The sequence below is a fragment of the Diadema antillarum genome, unplaced genomic scaffold (assembly GCF_040938485.1).
Source record: "Diadema antillarum isolate AM-2024a unplaced genomic scaffold, OU_Dant_1.0 seq00001849_RagTag, whole genome shotgun sequence".
In the NCBI taxonomy this organism is placed as follows: Eukaryota; Metazoa; Echinodermata; class Echinoidea; order Diadematoida; family Diadematidae; genus Diadema; species Diadema antillarum.
In genome coordinates, this window is record NW_027272521.1 from 855,960 (window position 1) to 878,385 (window position 22,426).

Sequence of the window (22,426 nt, forward strand, 5' to 3'; positions counted from 1 at the left end):
ACTTGAGGCAGTGCTACCGTGTGACTTTGCCTTTCAAACCGTCCTTAGCAGTGGTAGGGAGGTGGCCGGCTTTCACCTTCACACATACCACTAGGTATTCATGCTCATTGGAAATGATCCACCGATCCATCAGAAACTCCCTCTCAGCCCCGATACGGAAACAGTATTGAAACTTTTCATTTACTGTTTATTAGTCTCTTTCTTCACAGAAGATGAGAGTCTGGTGTCCGCATACATGTACCGCGCAACATCGGTAAACACAGATGTGCATTCTTGACTGACTTACATAATGCAGTGTATACTGATTAGTTAATGAATGCTGTTACAGTAATTATGCTTGTTCTCAGAATGTTGCGTTTTATTCGCGACGATTTTAACTCGTAACATTTTGCAGAAATGAGACCAACTGTGGCTGATTATTCAGGGTTTTTTTTTTCTTCAAAAAATTATATATCTCTCTTTCAGACAGATGGATGATATGATACACTCTTATATGCACATATTTCTGAGAATGCAGTAAGTGCCTCCCAACCACATCATGTGAGACTTGTCTTCCTATTTATAGCATGCAAATATTGCAAATTTAATAAGACATGAAAAAAGTGAGTTTTGGTTTGGGAGACGGAGTGTAAAGCCCATCTAATTACTCCTACCCAAATATCTACATCTTTGAACCCGCATGTGATGTTTGGCTGCATTGTGGCAAATTTGTAATTTTTCACAATGCTAGTGCGATACAAGTGTAAATTGAAGAAGGAAAGCGTACGATTCTGAGCAAAAACAAATTAAAAACATCTTGTACTGTCTTCATGCACATCGTGCAGTCGATGCTTGTTTGAATTCTACATTCCTTACTAAGCAAGACAAAGACAGATACACCCGTCCTATAGGTTATAGCCTCTTGTACATTTAGCTTTGTTTTATGTGTATCGACAAAGCCGTCCAACAAAAGGTCCAAACTCTTATTGCCTTGGAGAAGATAACCCACCTTGACATTTCATTGCTGTGAGCACAATTGCCTTCTTTTGTTATTTATTGTCATGCAACATATGATACTTTGTAAATAGTGTAAATAAAAATTTATGACAATCTGTGATTCTTGTTGTTGACTTTTGTAAATTTGTTCGCCGATAAACATGCAATTGTTACGTAAACATACATATACATACACACACACCCTCAACCACATATATACGTATCAAAGGTGAGAACATGCATACACACCAAGGACAGTAAATTAACATGTGAATTGCCATCTTCAATACCATATGTCAATTTGTATAACACCTAGATAGATCCTTGTCATTTGATGTTTGTTTGCTATCGATCATTCGCCCCATTTTACTGTACGTCATCATTCATGCAATTGTGGCTTCATTTGCGGTACAATCTTGGATCCATAGATTTGCTCCATTGCACGTACGCCGAGAGCTCGGCACACTACGCATGTAAAGCGCTTGCGTTTGCAGTGTGTATGTGACAGCACACTAGCGTCGAGCACTTGGGGAGGACTCTCCTGATCTCAGATCCTGCACATTCTCTCATGTTTCTAAATTCATAAAACATCAAATGACAAGGATCTATTTTAGGTGTTATACAAAACAAATAATAGATGTTTTTCATTCGTGCAATGGACAGAATATTTCATTCAATGAAAGATGAAATTATTGATCCATTCAACGAGGCACAGCCTCGTTGAATGGATCATTTCATCTTTCACCTCCTGAAATATTCTGTCCATTGCACTCATAAACATTCATTATTTGTACAACATTTGACATTTTTCTTCTATGGCAAAAAACCCCAAACTAATTAACTTTGGAATATCATGAATTTACTTTACATTTTTGTTTAGTGAAATACTTTCTTTGGCAAAGGTCATTCCTTAAGACTCAATTAACTGTCTAAACGAGTTACTCTTGAGTCCTCCTAGGTGATTGATTACACTTATGACTGTGAATTGTGAATGATTTATGCGGGTATAGTGATGGTAGTGGTGATGGTAGTGGTAATGGTGGAAGTGATGACAGATGGTAACAAATGTTTTACTTGACAAGATTGGGCAAAATACAGCATGTACATGCTGTAAATGAAGAACAGGATAAGACATTTTCATATAAAGCACAATAAAATTTGTAAGTTCATGTTCCTTTATTAGAACATTTCCCAATTTTTACAGGTGCACCTACACAGATCTTTTGACAATATGTACAAAACAAAATGCTTTAAAGCTTTCTTTGTTTTTATAAACAGATAACATTTTATACTGTATCTTTATACATGAAGTGAAATCCATTTGAATGGATTTGGAACTTATCCATTCACCCAAAAGACGTTTATACAGACAGATAAATTACCGTAGAATACACTGCATTGGAATGCACAAGTACACAATCTCAAGTGGCTAAAACATTAGTTTTCATTGATAGATCTTTTGCAAGAAAGGCACTACCTTTTGAAGAACCAATGGAATGGTGCTAAATATACAAACAGACACATAAATGGTGAAAAAAAAGTTGGTGTCTATTTCCCCAAAGCAAGTGAACCTTTTAGTCACCCTGGGAAATAATGACTTTCTTTTGTACATTCACTTACTTGCAGATGATTCTAAACATACATGTATCATTAAGGAACGGAACACACCAAGTATACTGGTACAGTTGTACAGTACACCTGTCAACTTGTTCAACAAATTCTCTTATTTCCCCCTTTTACTTTTTCTTTGACAATAGAAATATGTGCCCATTTTTTAGTAAAAAGGTATTTAATCATTTTGCTGTAGCATTTTGCTGACGAATTAAATGTTGTCTTTTTGTCTGTTTTTGAATGCTAGTGGCAAGATTCATTCCATCACATGAACAAGAGATGGACAGAATATTCTTCTTATCTTCTAATGCCTGCCACAAGTATCTTTGGTTAACTACACACCTTCTTCTCCTCTTTGGTATAGCACACCCATTCTCTGGATAAGACCACTTCATCAAAACTGCTAGTCAAGGCACTGCTATCCACTTCATTGTTTGTGCTCTTAAATTGGCAACAGCACATTGTTAAATGCTTTGAGCACAAAGTGCAGCATTGCCAAAAAGCACTATATATGCAAAACGAGTAATCCTAATACAGGGCTCGAATTGACACTAATTTCTTTCTTTGGTGGCCCATTTTGGCCACTAGAATCTATGAATTTAAAATTTTGGTGGCCTGAAAAAGAAATGTAATGGCCCAAAATAAAAGGGAATATAAAAATACATTTTGAATTTTAGCTGCCCAACTGGGCCATCAAAATATAGCCCTTTTGGAAATTTGATAGCCCGCCATCAGTTTTTAGTGGCCCCGGGCCACTGCTAGTGTCAAGCTGGTAGCCCTGCCTAGTGGCATGATAAGCATCAAGTGGGATTTTTGGTGGCACACAAAGCACAATGGAGACCAATTTGTCGCATCTTGGCAGGAGGGAAAAGTATCTTCAAGCAAAATATATAATAATCATGTCTCTCCCTGGGAATGGAAATGCGGGCAATGGCGGCATCTCGCATTCCTTCAGCTCAGCTATGTGGCTTTCTTACTTCCCTTATATACAGAACCCTCTGAAGAAATCTGTGCGGATATGATTCTTGGATACAGAAAAAGTTTCTTACTTCTCTGTCCAAAGACACGTGTGAAACTATGAATGACTGTACCATAGGGATCCCTGTGCATACATTGTATATTAAAACGGAAATATACTGTCTCTCATATTTACAAAGAAATTTTACATGCATTTAGAGTAAATGGCAGTACAGCACAGACACTCATAAAGCAGCATATTGCAAATAATATAGGCAGTGTTATAAGAATGGCTGCTGTGTTGACATAAGAACAGATACAAAATGTTAGGACATTTCCTTTTTACTTTCCTAGATACAGACTTTCCTGGACAAAAAAGCAGGTTGACTAGCTTGCTTGTGTTTCAAACACCTTGTTTTTGTTTTCATGCTTACATTGCATTTGATTTCCTTTCTTCCTTTGAACATATAACACAGAAATGCAGTATTTCAAATGCTAATTTTAACATAACACGTAGAGTATGCGTAGCTTGTTTTTACAGGATGAGATAAATAACTTGTGTGGCATATATTGCTAGAAGAATGAGATCTACAAATTGTGCAGCTTCCTAAATCATCCTTACAACACAAAGCCTAACTTACTCTATTTCCGCATTACAAATGGAGTTGACAGACTTTTATGTATATAGGTCTTACTACTAAGTACTACTTTACTTCAAGACACGGGACAGACTTACCGAGGAACATCCCACACAAACAGACACTCGTATCACAGATCTTACACGGATATTTTCTTAATTGGTTCGCATTCCTCTTGTCCATTTCCCTTTGAATAGTACTATTGTATAGTCACGTAATGATGAAGACCTTTACAAACTCACGACAAGGGTTCAAGGTTTGAAGGCGTTAAACCTTTGCGACTCAAAGTCCGCTTTGTTTCTCTCAGTGACACAAAATTTACACACAACCCACATCATTTGCAGGGGCCAAGATACTGATATGAGCAAATTTCTCTCTGAGAGCACTTTAATGTCAAAAGATTGGTATTTACTGTGATCACCTCAAATGAAGCTAATTCAACCACAGGCATGACAACAGAACAGAAAATTTTGTATCCGATAAAAGAAAATGAAGTCTGTTTGAAAGCACTAGTGGTATCTCTGTGTCATCAGCTGAGAAGCATGTTTTGAGTTCAGCTGACCTTTCAACAGATTCAAACTTCCATGTGGGAATCCAAATGATGACATGTTTAAAAAGCCAGAGACTTTTTAGTCATTACCCACACAAGATGATGATGGCAACACATTCCCATGTCTGCCTTACGTGAGATGGTACTACCTGGGCCTTCCATGCCGTACATTACTGCCAGTGTATCTGGTGGAAGAAACAAGGGTTAAAGAGAGATTAGCACAACAAACAAAAATTTGCCTCATTGCTGCAGTTAACATTATCTGTCATGGATGCCTTCAGCAGAGAAAAATCAAATTTCATAATAGGATGTATGACACATTAAACCTGTGTCCTAACAGATGGATATATTGTTTAAGTACTAATGGTGTAGCATACAGAGAATCACGTGTATGCCATACTGATTGGAGAATGCTATACATGGATTAAGCTGCTGAAGACTTCTCTACACCATTTGCAACCAGGCACATACAATAGCGTCATAACTTCAAAAGCACTGCAAATAAGGGCCGGTCAGACATACTTCACTTCAAACGCAGCTGTATTAGTCAAGCGTGTGAAAGTGGCATGTTAACAGAGAATTACATTCCTAAAACTTGGGCGCAGAGACCGACCTCTCTGCCAGACGTGGCAAATGCAATAACAGATATCAACTCACCCCTCATATCCCTGGGTCCTGCTGCTGTGGTGGGGGACATAGGGCACTTGGTAGTGGGGCTGGTATTGACCCCCTGACCTGCCAGACGTGCTACTGGAGTAGTTCATCCGGGTGGCTGTGTTGCTAGGGGAGGACTGGGAGTCTGCTTTGCCATAGCTGCGCTGCCTTCGATTTGGGGCTGAAGAGAGATTTTTTAATGGAGATAAGACATGGTGAATACCTCTGCACTCTGTTTGGCATGACACCCACAGGCTTCTTGTTGTATCAAATGTGTTATAAAACAAATATTGACCATCCAAAATATTAGAGAGGGGTAAGACATATCTAAATACACTAATTCATGGATTTACCATTATGTTTTTAATAGGATAGAATCAAATGGTAAAGCCCAAATATGGTTTGGAGGAATGAGAGAACAAATCAGTTTCCTTATTTACAAAACGATTGCACAGAAGTGCGTATCAATTAACACATGAGAAGTCTGCACTTAAAATACTGTTGGGCAAACTACATAGAGAAGAAGCAAAACTGATTTCTGGCAAGATAATCTTCATTGACAAGAAGAATACAAATCTCATATTTCTGATTCTGTGCAGGTTGTAATTTTTTACCTAACAAGGTGATAGGTACTGTAAAACATGATATATTCGCGGCATGAATTTTTCGCGAATTGGAGCTGACAGCCTCTTTTGCGGCATGAAATTTTCGCAAACTGCCACTGTCATTCAATGCACATAGTGTAGACAGAACTTTCGCGTGCATTTTCATTTCGCGAATCTTGGCGCTCGCGAAATTCGCGAAATTAAAATGCACACGAACATTCCTCGTTTTAAAGTATATCAATCATTTAAATTCCTCAAGAACATACAACATAGACACGACTTATCATCAAGATTAAACTTTGAGTGGTTTCTCTCGAAAAAATATCATATCACTAGCAAGACAGTGTTCACCCCAGGTTTGCTTCACGAGAGTAACAACTCATGCAAACAAACTCAATTCTAGGTATTGATATGTAAACAGTAGTAACAGTAAATTGTATAGCTCTTTCCTAGAGATGATTGGAAAAAAAAATCAAAGACACATTGTATCTATCAATTTGATTATAGTCGTCTGTGAACATGCCCACTGACAGGACATCTACGCAATGTCAACTTTGGCCTCTAAACATACCCCTGTGAGCATCTTGTATTGAGTTCTCATCGGCCAGTCCATACTGGACTTGGGTACTCCAGCCATGACTCGCAGTTGACCCTCCCTGGAGCTGGACATTGGTGATCTTGACCGGTGCAGGATGACCCTTGTAAGAGGAAATGCCCGGTAATGTGGTCTCCGTGGTGATCGTGGTGGTTGGCTGCAAAAAATAGAGTGCATGTTTTCAAAAGGTGGTTTAAAATCTGGTTCACACTTTGTGTGTGTCCCTGGTTCACATCATTCTTGGTATTTTACACCTTTGTACAATTCAGTCATTTTAGTTTGAACAATCAAAACAATTCCACTCGTCCTGTACCATCCATTCTTGGATGACACTGGAAAGCTGTAATTTTAAATAGTCTCAATGCTCATTTAAATTCAGACCAGTTTCATGAGATAGGCCCATGGGTTTGAAAATGCACTAGAAGTACGAGCAGCTAACTTTTCACACCCAACAAAACAAAGACTTGTTTAGTGTTCCATTGAAAGCTTTATGCTTTTGGTATTATGTCTAAGCCTGAAATGTACACAAATCATGCATTCATGCTTCACTGTCATTGTTCTTCCTGATGTGGATACGCAGCTATGAGAATTTCATTTCTTCACAAGAGTGACCCCGCAGGTCAAATACCATCTTCAAATCAATGCTCCAAACATAAAACTTCAAGATTTATTCTTAAATAAGGCATGTAAAGAGCATGTGAATATTAAAAATCAAGACTAAATAAACTAAACTGAACTAAACGAAATGAAACAGATCAAAATCAAGAGTCAAATCGCATGCCCTGATACAGTAAAACCAGAAATTTTTGCAGGCATTTTAATTTCACAATTTTTGCAAGAGCAAAGATTTGTGAAACAAAAATGAATGTGAAAGTTCTTGTTTACACTGTATGAACTGGACGCCAGTGGCAATTTTCAAAAATTTCATGCTGTGAAAAAGGCCATCAGCTCAAATTTGCGAAAATTTCAAGCTGCGAATATTTCTGGTTTTACAGTATACAGTGTACAGTGCTGACGGAGGAAGTGGTGGGTAACTTCAGCTCACCTGCTGCTCCATGAAATAGAGCTCTGCCTTGGTTCTCTCCTCCTGAGTGACAGGGATGCCATCGATGCACAGCAGGTTGGGCTGGCGGTACACCAGCATCGGCCGGTGCATCAGCCGACGTGACACCTGGCAGGGCAGCAAACAACCAGACATATTTGAATTAAAAAAATATTCCACCCTGATATCACGTTGCTTTGTATGAAAACAGAACAATCAGAGAAGTAGATCACTGATTTTTTTTTTTTTTTTTTTTGGGGGGGGGGTGGGGGAGGGGGAATTAAAGACACATAAAAAAATAATGAACTGCAAGCATTACGGGATTAAGACATAATTGGCAACTCTGAGCATTGTAGGTGTTGAGCAGCTCTCCATTTGGTTTGTACACAAAAAATTCACAAAGTTTTATTTTTCTCCAGAGAAAAAAAAAAATTCTTCAGACCTGTTCTTGGTAAATAACAAGAGTTATACATCTTTATGTGTCCTCCTCAGCAAATAAGTTCTGTTGGGGCCCAAATATTTGTGGAAAAGGGTTATACAAACTTTTCATACCTTTATTTGGTGTCCACCCCCCCTCCCCCCACCCCCACCCCCCCCCCCAAAAAAAATATATATAACTGATTTATTTTTCTGTTTTCACATAAAGCAACATAATATCAGGATGTCATATTCCTTTATAATTTCCAGAGCAATCTCAATGTCAAACAAAATACTTGTGGAAAGTGATATCCATGGTCATACACATGTCAAAAACAAATTGTCTATAAGTAGTATGAATCAGAGCAGAAGGGGGCTAGGCATGATTTCATGGGATAATCTTAGGTAAAAAAATCTCACCGGGTTGCTGATGACAGACAGTTCTATCAGGTTTGGCAGACGATCCAGCTTCTCCAATTCTGACATGTCCTGTAAATAGAGCGAAGTATATGAAGAATTTACTGACACATGCAAGAAAATGATACACTAGGAAACCACAGTCATGCTGTATGAAAATTTGCACTAAGAGTTTTTATTTTTTCATAGCAACTCCACAACAATGAGAGAGCAGTGGCATATTTCTCTACAAATTCAGAATGAAAATAAACTACACATTTTTGTCCCCCACAAATACACATGCAATGTGTAGCAAAAGCAATCTCAATTCCAAAAAGTCAGTAGGAACTGTTGTTTATACATCATATTGTAAGACGAGCTTTCATGAGTTGAGAATCAGATAGATACCTAGACGATGGATTTTCCCATCAACTCTTCCTGTCATGTTTTGGAAATGAGTCTGACTAACAGCAAAACATGCTATGACAGTACATCAACCTGTTCAACAGCATTGGTTTATGATGGAAAAAGCTCAGTGTAATTTGGAATAAGTGAATGTATCTACCACATGTGATTTTTGCAGGTGAGGGGGGGGGGGGGGTGGGTGAAGGAGAGAAGATACATCTACAGGGTATCTCAACAGAAATTGACCATTAAGAAAATGAGATGAGAAATGGGCCCAAACCTGGATCCTGTTGCTGCCGACATAGAGCCGCTGGAGGTTCTCAAGGTAGTGGAGGTTGGCCAGGTCCCGCAGCCTGTTCTCCTCCATGTGCAGCTCCACCAGGTTCCACTGGTTGATGAGGGAGGTGTCCCCCAGGCTCTTGATCTTGTTCCGGTCCAGCACCAGCTCCCGGAGGTCCTGCAGGCCCTCCATGCCCTCCACCTTGCTGATCTCGTTGCCCTGGAGGAAGAGGGCCTTGAGGGAAGGCAGCCTGGACATCTCCAGCTTGTTCAGATCGCTGATACCATTGTACCTGCAAAGGCCAGATGGCAGCAAATGAAATTTAAAGCCAAAACATAGTTCTCAGAAGGCCTCAGAATTCATCTTCCACCATTTCGAATTTGCTTGCAATTCATTGATTGGGTCTACCAAGGAACATGTCTGGTTGACATGATTTGCCATGATAATGACTTGTTTTAGGGTATTTGAGATCAAAAGTGTAAAATAATTTTGACTGTAGGGCCTACGCATACGACTTTTATTTCTGAAACACCCTATCCACTGCTGAATGGGTTGGTAGAACATTATGATCGACCGTGCCTAAGCAATCATATTTTATAACAAGCTGCATGCAATTCATTCTAGGTTCATTCTAGCACAGAAGATCGGTGGATACTACCTTGGCCTGAATTGTTGATGATTAATAATCTATTACGAAAAGAAATATGTAGCAAACCATGATTGGGAATGCTCTAAGACTGCGGTACTTCTAGCAAACCTTTCTGGCTCATATTTCACATTTTAGTTGTAACCTAATTGAAATTGTGTTCTAAAATATCAATCAACACATTACTTTTGCATATGTGTACATTTTAGAGCAAAAATTGACAGTTCTGAAGGCATATGAGAACTATGTTTTCCCTTTAAAGATGGCATTACATGTCATACATCCACAGGCTATTCTCGAGTCACTCATGCCATGTTGTCTGATTATGGCATGATGACCCAATGGAATTCTGCTACTGTAAAACCAGAAACATTCACAGCACAAAACTTCCTTGAATTGGAGCCAACGACCTTTTAAGCTGCATGAAACTTTCATGACCATGAAAAAAATTTGAGTACCTGTATACTACATCTCCCAATGATATAGGGATTTGTTGAACACACAATGCTGGTTAACGAAACACACAACTTAACTGAATGTGCACTACTAAACATGCTAGTACATCAGTGGTACAAGTCAACTTACTTTTACTGAGTACAGCACTATACTGGCATTCAATGTATGGCGTTGTTTTTGTAGATAAAAGAAAAATTCATGTGCATTTTATTTTTGCAAATATTATCATAAGCAAAGAAGACTACACCAAATATGTGACAAAAACTGAAGTGAAGCCCCAGTAAAATGTAAACAAAGGCAATTATGTAAAAGTGATATTAAAATGCGACAGTAACTTACATTACAATTTTTGTACATGATAAGAAAACTAAATTCCACACAGTCAAATGTTAACATCATATCAATATAAATGTACACTGCTCACAAGAAAACAACAACAGAAGTCTAAGAGTCCGTTGACCTGATGGTTGCAACATTCCTGTTCTTATAGTACTATTTGCCAACCTCGGCCCTCTACACAGCTTCTCCTGTGCTTCTTTTTAAACTGACTGGATTTGACTTTCCATTCATGCCATGCCAGTGTAGCAGGAGAGAATGCTGTGTTCATGACTTACCCCAGGTGAAGGACCTCCAGGTTATCCAAGATTGGAGCGAGACTACCCGGCATGTAGGGGTCAATGTGGTCATCCTTGTCCGTCTTTCCGCCCTTGGATGCCTTGGGCCTCTGCAGAATACTCTCCACGTGGTTGTGGTTGAGACACAGTACCTGGCATGACATTGATGAGATTTAAAATGAGATGCACGATTATAGCTGAAGACAATCTTTACTGGAAGTGTATGCATCCTGGCTCTTCAAGGTTCATCGTATTTCTTCTGTGCCTGTCTTCATCTTGATTTCTGAGCCACAGTATTTTAAAAAACTGAATGTGATTACAGCCAAGGAAATTATGTTGTCAACTACCAACAGAGAGGTAAATCCACTGACATTTTACTGTTAATAATAATCTGAAGATGTAGTTTTGCTTCTTTCATAGAAAACACTCCTTTTCCTCAATTTCAATGTTTTGTCCCTTTTCCTTACATGTCAGAATAATATTCAATTGTTTATAGAAAGGATTATCATTCCATGTCTGGTATACTGAGTTCTGCCATGAAATAAACAAATACAAGTTGTATACATATAGTGCCTGACAAAACTCCATGCAAGAAATTCAGGAAACAGAGAAAATGACGTAAACTGTCAGCCTGAAAGATGTCTTTCCACAGAGAAATCATCCATCAGAATCGATAATTGTTATTTGTTCTCACCCTGAGATTAACCAAGTAGATCAGACCACTGAATGACGTCAGGTTGTTGTGCTCCAAGTTGACACTGAAATAGAAACATATCAGGTACATTATGTACTCATCACAGTATCACAGTAGTCATTTATCACAGTAGTCATTTATACTCATCTTACTTTTTCAGTTTGAGTTTCAGTTTGATTTATTTTACCACTTTAAAAATGAAATAATTAGGGCAAATGTTCTAATCAATATATAGATAAGAGTATGTAGAAAGTACCTTTGAAAAAATAGAGTTATATGTATACAAAAGCATGCATTATATCGCACTGTACGTGTAAGGTCCAGATGGATGAGACCGTCATCAATAAGCAGCTAGCTTGACTGGGATTACAGCCTCTAGGCAATGGTATCTTGTAATTCTCTACTTTTTTTTTAACTGAATGAACAAAACACACACACAGAAAAAATACATTTAAATTACTAGAACCTCAAGTACACTCACTGTAGACCACTTCTGAATAATATCTATGTAAAGCACGCAAAAATCATCATTACCATAACTTGGAATATGCTTGTCATTACTAGGGTGCATTAAGAATCGTCTTATTAATTGTATGATTACCCTCCACATGTACTGGGTGTGTGCATGTGTGACAGAAATGACAACTGCAACAACAAATCTCTACCTGCGAAGGTTGATGAAGTGTTCCCCTGAACCCAGATCCACCTGCCGGATTCCGCAGTGCGGGAAGTCCAGCTCTCTGATTTCGTGGAAGTTGGAGTGGCCGAGCTTCTCCGCCACAAAGTCCTGGTTCAGCCGGCCTCCAAAGGTGTCTCTGGCTGTACCGCCCTCTGTGGACTCCTAGCATCCAGATTGATACAGAGATGTGTGTTGTTTGAAAAATATCACAGGAATGGCTCTGAAGAAGTTCTCTTAGAAACTTACCACCTAGAACATTAAACTTGGGAAACTCCTACCCAATGAAGACTATTCCTGGAAATTCCCTCAAAACAATCTCACATCAAGACAATTGAACTTGGACCAAGAAAAAAATGGTATGATAAAAAAGTTGAAAACCTTCTATAGTGATGCTAGATATCTGTTTCTCATCTTTAAATATTTCCACTGAACTTTATTGAAATGAAAAACAAAAGAAGAAAAACTCAACACTAAATTTTATATCAATGGGTCATCAATACCAAAGTGCAAAACTTAAAGCATCACTTTACATCAAGCAATCTGGTAGGTATAATTAGCTTGTAAATTCTGAGTTGACATACTGTACACACTGAACTTTTTGAGGTGGTTTTATTTCCCTGAATTTAGCAATTAGGTTCCAACAGGAAAGATAATGAGTGAAAATACTGACAAAAGAGAAAACAAAATTTGACCCGAACTAAACACTGGCTATGGCAAGTCTAATCTGATGCTGGCACATACAGTATACTCATGCTGAAGCTGAATGGTATTTGCTATCGGACCCCTGCTCGAATTATTGGAATACTACTACCTATCTTCTTTATTTTTTTTCTTCTTCGGAGAGATTTAATCTCATCTCAAGCAATGTTTTATCGAGAGAATTTGTTTGAGAAGTCCCACTTTCTTCTGAGCATTTGTGTTAAAGGACAAGTTCACCTTCATAAACATAAGGATTGAGAGAATGTAGCAATATTAGTAGAACACATCATTGAAAGTTTGAGGAAAATCGGACAATCCGTTCAAAAGTTATGAATTTTTGAAGTTTTTGTGCAGTAACCGCTGGATGAGAAGACTACTGCAGTGTGTGAATAATTTAGATGTCACATGCGTACAACAATATAAGGAAAATATAAAGAGAATTTCACAAAATTTCATCTTATGAAAAAAGTTCACATTCCCCCGACTCGTTACCGACAAATGTTATGGGTAATATTATTCCCCCTGCCTTTAGAAAGAGCCAAGTCAAGTGCTCTTTTATTATGTGAAAAAAGTGAAAATATGTTGAATTTTCTTTATATTTTCTTTATACTGTTGTACGCATATGACTCACAAGCTGTAGTAGTCTCCTCATCCAGCGGTTCCAACACAAAAATTTTAAAAATTCATAACTTTTGCATCGATTGTCCACTTTTCCTCAAACTTTCACTGATGTGTTCTACTAACATTGTTGCATTCTCTCAATCCTTATGTTTATGAAGGTGAACTTATCCTTTAAGTTTTTTGCAATTACCGTGACAACGAGAAGACTGTGAAATTAACAACTTGCAAAAATGTCCAATCTACTGCCATTCCCCAAAATCTCAGCATGTACAGTAGTTGTTATAAGGTCACTGACTCCATGTTTGTTGTCAATGAGAGCTCGAAAAAAGGGCAATTCTCTTACCACTGCTGATCCATCCAGGGCCTTGAGGGACTTGAGGTGATAGACCACAAACAGCCTGTAGTTGTCGGACTCCTTAGCCACCGGATTCCCGCACATGTCCAGGATCACAAAGTTCGGCAAAGGCTGTAAAGGGGGGGGGGGGGGGGGGGGGGGGGGGGGGGGGGGGGGGGGGGGGGAGAGAAATAAAAGAATAAGCAATAGCAAACTTTGACAGGTATAGTCGATCTGCATGTCATGTATTTGCCTTTCTCTGCGCTTTCCCTTCTATGGAATTTAAACAATGAAATTACATGAAAGAATGGCACATTGATGTATCACCTACACTGGAAGCATGTACTTGCTGTATTACTTTCTTCAGCTGGCAATTATTTGTGGTCATTATCAAAAAGATAGCAGGCATTTCCGTAACAAATGTCGGCACAAATATTCCAACATGTAACAGGCAAATCCCTAGGTCAATAAACAGCTGACAAAACATTTTCATTAGCTATGTACTGTCACTTGGACCATGGCTTCAAGTCCTATGGACACAAAACAGGAGGCAAAGAGGAAAAAAGTCACCTTCAAAACAGCATCTACATCAAACAAGATGAATACAATGTAAGTGCAGGCTTGCTCATTCCCTGACTGATGCAACTGATACATCTGTTTGCTGTTTATTTGGATAAAAATATTCAAAAGTACTTTAAGGGGGAAAAAAATGCGAGGGGCCCCTCTCACCTTGAGGTGGAACACCTCCCGTATGTTACGGATGTTGTTGTTGCCAACATACAGCTCCAGCAGAGATGTGACTTTGTCCAGGCCTGCCAGGGTGGAGATGCGATTGTCTTCCACTGACAGGCACTGCAGACTGACCAGCTTGTCCAGGCCGGCGTTTTCCAAGGTGCTCAGGTTGTTCATACCCAGGTTCAGTGTGTGAAGCTTACTCAGGTGAGAGATACCTGGCAGGGGGCAAACAGTGGATACTCATTTGATTTTTTTTTTTTTTATTGCATAAAAGTGATTTAAGCTATTGCAATTTTTCACCAAAATGGATTATCATAATCATGCAGTATAAATTGATAACCATTTTCCAGCAGTCACATTTTCAGATCATGCATCTCAGTGAGAAGTCAGAAATTGGGATGTTCTCAAGTCTTTTACAGATTTAATAGTTGACTTTCCTATCATTTTAAGGAAACCACTCATTGTCCATGTTTACTACTCATACAAGCAGGTCATGATCACATTGTTGTGTTCCATTCTGCAGAAGAGGATTCAAAGACAGTGAACTATTGTTGACACCCAAGGTGCCTCAAATGCAATGCTATGCTACGCTTATGGACATGTCTGCAAGAATATACTTCATTCTGGCTTTTCAGGATTCAATTTTTAATCCGACAGACATTCTCATGCAATAACTCATGGCTATCAAATGCAAGATTCTGCAGTTTGTTTGGAATTTCAGTATCAACAGTCTTGATTAGTCTACAAGATTTTAGATTGGAAACTAATTCCATGAACAGCTGAGGTCTCACCTTCGATTCTGTAGATGCAGTTGTCCTCCAGTGAGAGCTCTTCAATCTGGGAGCAATTCTCCAGTCCCTCAATCTTGGTCAGATCGTTGTCATTAAAGGAGGCCCATCGGAGGTTGACGAGGCGCTCCAGATTGGATAGCTTGCTGATGTGTTGACTATCTAGATTTAATGTCGTCACCTAGTAATAGATGAAGAAATGATTATGTACACGTGTTGACTGCACAGGGCAATTTTGTGATTTGCAAGTGTGATGCAGATCAGGGGCAAGGTGGTGCTAACGGCAGCATGAATGAATGAAATACACAATTATTACCAGTGCTCTCCTGATGCATCTCTCCACTAAACCACCCACTAACATAGACAAACCACAAAGACAGGAACATACATAAAGTTGAGAATAAAGGGATGATAGATCTTTTTATATTCCACATACTAAGAATCTTGCTATAGGATTGGTCAAGAGCTGATCACGTGATAAAGCGTAGTTTTGCCCATCACATCACCTGAGAATAAAAGTTTGTTACACTCTATGATGATAGTCATTTTGTTTCGCTGATCTCTTAGTCCACACTGTCCTAACGCGTGATATAACTTACAATTTTGAGTACGCGCGAAATAAAAGTGTGTTGCACTGTGGTCTATCATTTGACCTGGGTCAAGTGATAGACCACAGTGCAACGCACTCTTATTTCGGTGCCACGATTTTGGTGCTACGTGCATACGTCTGAAATAAAATATGTAGCCTAAGCCCTGAGACAGCTAAAACGGTTTCAGATGTGGAATAAAATGGGAATAACTAGGACCCTAGATGTGGAATATAAAGCAAATAATCAACTTTTAGTTTCAGGCAATGAGACAAACTATCACTTCCTCGGCGATCTGAATGTGTATGCTATCTTTCCTCAGCTGTGCTTCGGAAAGATAGCTACATCCAGATCGCCTCGGAAGTGATAGTTTGTCTCATCACCTTCATCAACGCTGATTATTTGCTTACTATTCAACACGGATTTACAGCAAAATTTACTAACAAATAGATATATAGATGCATCGTATTTTGGATTTATAAAATCACATATACCGAGTTTCACATCTAATGTGTGAACCCAATAATTTCTTTTACTCCCCTTCACTTTTAACAGAGGCTAACCTACTTTGGGTAACTTTCTGGATAAGAACAATGACCATGAGAATATGAATATGTGAGAACACTGGTTGTCATATAGAGATTTAATTGGTCTTCATTCTTGCAGGTATCCTGTCAATTCCCAACAAGTGATAAGAAATAACGGCTACCAGCACCACGGTGCGAAGGGGAATGTGGAGTGCTCTTAAAGCGTCACCCACCCATGCACTAACCTTACTGTACCACTCGCTGTCATTCTCGCTCTGTCTGTCCGGCTTGTTCCGGCTGACCGTGGTCAGCAGCTGGGCACAGGACGCCAGGCTGAGGCTCCTGGGCCGGCTCTGGTCAGTTCGGGTGTGGGCCAGCAGCGACACCTGGGATATTCGTGACCCTGCTGCCATGCGTAGGGCTGCCGTGGCTTCAGTCTCTGTGACCGGCTGACCATTCAGAATGGTCAGGGACTTCAGTCTGCCGATGGTCCTTAGTCTCAGCCCCTCTGGCTGTGAAGGGGAAAGAAGCCACAATAGTGTATCGAGCCCCAATATTTTCCTTAAGCAAGATAGATAAAAGATTATAAAAGATTATAAAAGACAAATTGCCATTGATGTACATGGACTCTGCAGTTGTGATGCACAAATTTAGTATAGGATTTTACGTCATGGACTGTAAGTTAAAAAGGAAAGAAGATGTATGGATTAGGAGTACTAAGGGTAATTCACTTTTTACAAAATATCAATACATAGAAATAAACAATCACCCAAAGTTGATAAGTCTTCATAAGTCATTTCCTCACTGCATGTGCAAATATTCACCACATATTAGTTGATCAATTGATTCATAAGCTTCCAGTACGACACAGAGAAAACTATAGCAGGACAGCACGGACCACAAATCATAATATCCTGGTCTAATGAAAGGTTTTGATTTCTGCTTTTGTTTCTTTTCTTTTTTTTCCCACTCAAGCAATAGTATCCAGACAAGAGTCTCTGACCTTTTGCCAGCTGTTGTGCCTGAGGTCAAGACATGAGAGGTTCGGCGAGTGCTTGCGTAGGATGGACAGGTCATCACGAGTGTTGGTCAGCTCATTCCAGCTCAAGTCCAGTGTCTTCAGCTTAGACAGAGCCTGCAAGCAAGATTGCATTTTATGAATTGAGTTATACATACATAAGACATACAATGCTAATTTAGTGAATATATGGAAAAAAATTGGTTTATTGGACCTTCTGCTGAAATATCTATGATAATGTATACATATCATATCATAAACCTTACATGTAATTTAAATATTGTAGAATAATGATATTATGTTCTACAATATAAACATTATCATTGTATTTACATAGGTCACTGAATAGTAGCAAAGATCAACATCAAGGACAAGATAATTATAAGTGGATTCCTACACCACAACTAGAATGCTTATCTATTACAAGTGGCCCCAGTACCATGCTGTGTTAAGTTCTTGAGTTCTAACAGAGCACTGCCTTACCTTCATTCCATCAAGGGTGTAGATCTTGTTGAAACTGGCATCCAGGTATTCCAAGTTTGGCTGTGGATAGAAGTATGACCAACACACTTCAGGTAAATAGGGAAATACAGAGCACATACTAGATTACTGTATAAGTGGATATTTTTGTGTGACTAATTTTTCGCACTCGGCCGCATAAGAAGAGTTTCACATGTTTTTAATCCCGCAGCATCAAGACATCAACTTCTGGAACATATGGAAAGCAAAATTATTTGTGTGCTTTTATTTTTGCGCTAGTTTCTAATTGCACAAAATGCGCGAAAATTTCAGCATCGTGAAAATGTCCACTTTTACAGTATTTTACATTGTTTTGTAAATAAGAGATCATCACCATGACACCTCCCCAAGAAACATGTGCAGTTCATCTCAGAAGAGCTTCTTGAAGCTGCAGGAGAGATTACCTATCGAGCATCAGGAATCATATGTTTGCAGAACTTGCATGAGAACTATCATTTGCAGAACTATCACTTTCTGGTGAAGGAGAAGTGGTCTAATATATTACGCAGACAACTAAACATGAAGAAGATGTTGAAATGGCAGGACATACCATATGTGCTACATCCTCCAGTCTGCTGAGCTCATTGAAGCTGACGGTAAGGCGCTGCAGGGCCGGCAGAGAGTTGAGATGCTTGAGTTTGGTCAGGCCGTTGCCATGGAGATTGAGTATGGTGATGGAGGAGAGAGTTGATGCCTTGGCCGCTTTCAGGAGGAGTTCTTCTGTGAGCATCGACAATCTGCACAAAGTACATGATAGGACAGGCATTAGTATATACAGATCTCACCTACTGATATGCATAACAATGACACTAATGATTAACAGAGAAGGGCAGGGTTTTTGAAAATCACTAGGGAAAAAAAAACATGCCACCTTTTTCTTCAGTGATTCAATTCAATTCCAATGACTGTATTTCCATATAAAGTAACACAAAGTAATATACATAATGCTGAAATGAGTACAGAATATATTAAAGATCACACAGAAGAAGACATTGTTACATCTCATGTTCATGAAATATTAATAACATGAAAGATACTTGTAGACCAAAGAATTTATAATACTTTCTTCTGACAAATCATTTTTTTCAGAAACTGAAATAGGAAAAAATTCCTAATATATAAATGTCACACCACTAAATGGGGTGTGTTTTCAATGGGACTTGGTAATCCACATAGGCAGCAACATTAGAGAAACTGATCGAGTGATGAATTATTAACAGACAGATTTGAGCCATTTTATGTGACAGTAAATGTTTCTGCATGGGTTTGTGCTCATCAGTCGAACAAATTTTTCGAATTAATGAATACAGAGTCCGTAGACATCTGATATCACAGGAAACAATGCTTACGCAAAGCACAAGGCAGAATGTTTCAACTTCATATGACTTTGGAGACAGGGTGAATCAAACATGCATTCTTTCATCTGCACATCGTCCCATTTCACAGGAAGTTTCTATACTGTTCTCCATCTCAAACTTATGTAATAATAATGATTTGATATAAACCACTCTCACTGACTTAATACTATTGAAATACCTGAGCAGCAAACCATCAAAATTACAGGTATCTCAATGAAACGTCAGAGGTTTGACCATGTATACCAATCCATCGCAAGTTGCTTGTATCACAACACAAGCTACTATCACACCTCATCTGAGCATAAGGCAGACAGGGTTTTAAACTATCTGCCTCATGCCAAGATTAAAATCTAAAAAAAAAAAGTGAGAGCATCCTCCCTCTCAAAATGATTTTACCTTGGTCTGGGCTGGGAGACAGGTTCCATCAGCAGCACATCATCGTCTGCATGGGGGTCTGAATTAGGCACTGTGGGCCTCTTTCCCTTCTCACCCTGCTTCAGATCCATGACATTCATAAAAGGACTTGGGGCAGGAACCTATATAATAAGGAAAAATATCATCAAGATTGAATATTAGTCCATACTTTTGCAGACTGAAAGGCCATGTAACAAACTAAAAGAAAACATCTAGTCTGAAATACGAAAAGACAGACAACAAAAACATATGATATCTAATGTGTGCTTTAATATGAAGGAGCATACTTTATAATGGCGTCTAAAATAGATGGATGGAACATTGGGGAAAAAGATAACGACCATCTCCAAACTCTAGCAATCATGTTATACAGCCATACAGCCAACATCATCTTTGCAATTACCAATTAGTTACATGGGTACAAGGACAGTTAATACATGCTAGTTGCACAGGGTAAATATGATATTGATTACCTGAGCAATTCCACCCTGTTACAAAATTTATTTCTTTACTCACTGTTGTGACATAAAACCAATTCATCAACAACCCATCCCGCTGAAGCACTAAAAAATGTTTGTAAGTTTACCCAGCAGATGCTATCAAAACGAAGATATATCTGGCAAAAAAAAAAGGTTTACTCAAAGAGCAACTACTTACTCTGCTGATGGCAACAAAAAATCAACTCAGCAAACAACTCACCCTAGTCACATACTCAAAGTCGATGACGTACTCCGGCAGCACCAGCTCGTGGTTGAAAACAAACCACTCACACTGGCGGGAGGAGCACTCACACATGGGCTCTTTCTCACCTCCCGTTCCTGTCCCCGAGAAGCACTTTGGGCGGAACACGGAGTCGCAGTTTGAATAATACTTTTGGTGAATGCTGCATGAAAAAGAGCATGATAGAAAGTGATTATTACATATTGTGCATGCTACCTATTAAAAACCGTGAGTGGGTTCAAAATTTGTATGCTTAAAGCCATGTGTTGCAATATCACTATGTTATGACGAGGTGTAAGTACTTATATCAACAAATTATTTCACCTGTTATACAATAGCATCATTCTATGATGATTTATTAAGACCCAATGTATTAGTTTGATGCTTCATTCATTTGTTGTACAATTCAGAAGGACCTAGTTTATCCTTTTTAATCTTTATCCCATTATATTCTAACATATCAAAAGTTATTGGAAAAATGAGCAAAGAAGATGGGATTCCATCGGGATTTGAACCCGAGACCTCCGGATGCTAGCCCGGTGCTCTACTGACTGAGCTATAGAAAGAACTAGTTCAGTGTTCATCCCAGAAACCCTAAATTCTCAATGCTTGGGTGGTCAGAAGCTATAGCAGTGCGCTTTGTGTGTGACACACACACACGCACTTAAACCTGGCATAAACCCGAAGGATAATTCAACTTGGGCATAAATGCGAGGGATCACCGAAGTGATGCAGCTTTTTGAATATGTAACAAACGTTAACAGATGAAAACTGACCAGAAATGAATATAATTTATTACTGGAAAAATGAGCAAAGAATGATACAAATCGATTTCTGGGTTTTTTTTTTTTTTTTTTGGTATACTGCTGAAAATTACAGATTAATATATTCATGCTCTGGCTAGCAATCTATTACGAAGGAAATATGAAAGACAAACCTGCTGCTTTCATAACTCACCCTGTGTTGACATCAAGAGCTGGCAGGCTCTTGCCCAAGTAAACCTTGCAGACCACAAGCTGACCATGCCTGAAAGGGCAAGGGTCAAGGGCCGCTGAATCAGACCTGGCCTTGTTCATCAGGTACTGGACACGAGGCTGCTCACACACGCTCAGGCTATTAGACAGAGGAACAGCGCCATCACGCCCCAGTTGCTGCAGTTAAGAGGGAGCGCATATTATTAGAGAAAATGATACTTTGGGTTTTTTTTTTTTCTGTATGTGGTTGCTAAGGAAGGCAAGCAACCATAGGACTGACAGCTTTAACCCATATCAGCAAGTCACAGGATATTCTGTAGTTGTGACAAACCCTCGAAGAAGCCACATATGGGATATCTCATTGTTAAAAAAGTAACAATGCAGCCATTTGTTAGAACTTTGACTGCTACTGCCACTGCATGAATTGAATGCCAGTGATTTGTATGTGAAATAGAGAAAATCTTCTTCTCTTTAAAATGATTAAATAACTTTACCATTCTTTACTTTTTTCGCCAAAAGTAGTTATTTTGAGAACTGTCAGTCTGCATGTGCTCATGTGGAAAAGTGGTGGGCCTCTTTAGGTGTTAGTGTGCATGCCTGCAATAGCCTGACTTCGGATAAGTCCCCTACAAAGGCTGAGGATAAAGTGCTATGTCTAGAACAATATTCGACAAAACACTTCATGAATTGCCCCTATGACTTGACCAACATTGCAGTGGAATAGCCCTGTCAGAGCATGTGGCATGGCCTATCATTATCACAACAGAGACAGTCATTTCTGACATAAAATTGTACACATCCGATCTTCTACGTTGTATTTCTGACTCAAATCTAAATCCTCAAAAAAAAACCAACAACATTCCATGCTTTGAATTAATATTAACTGGATACACAGACTGCTGTAAAAGTGAAAATTTT

General features: G+C 39.0%; 1 protein-coding gene across 1 annotated transcript in view; it reads right to left on the reverse strand.

Moving 5' to 3' along the window:
* Positions 1-4,824: 4,824 nt before the first annotated feature.
* The window catches only part of LOC139712726 (leucine-rich repeat-containing protein 9-like), a 34,783-nt gene continuing 17,181 nt past the window's right edge, over positions 4,825-22,426 (reverse strand). The window contains 19 exon segments of the mRNA XM_071624524.1: positions 4,825-4,916; positions 5,389-5,566; positions 6,562-6,742; positions 7,598-7,756; positions 8,465-8,533; positions 9,126-9,417; positions 10,842-10,993; positions 11,536-11,599; positions 12,201-12,376; positions 13,878-14,000; positions 14,598-14,818; positions 15,395-15,572; positions 16,751-17,017; positions 17,509-17,640; positions 18,007-18,066; positions 18,593-18,779; positions 19,797-19,936; positions 20,514-20,697; positions 21,492-21,685. Of these exon segments, the coding sequence (XP_071480625.1) occupies positions 4,877-4,916; positions 5,389-5,566; positions 6,562-6,742; positions 7,598-7,756; positions 8,465-8,533; positions 9,126-9,417; positions 10,842-10,993; positions 11,536-11,599; positions 12,201-12,376; positions 13,878-14,000; positions 14,598-14,818; positions 15,395-15,572; positions 16,751-17,017; positions 17,509-17,640; positions 18,007-18,066; positions 18,593-18,779; positions 19,797-19,936; positions 20,514-20,697; positions 21,492-21,685 (2,997 nt within the window). The 3' untranslated portion in view covers positions 4,825-4,876.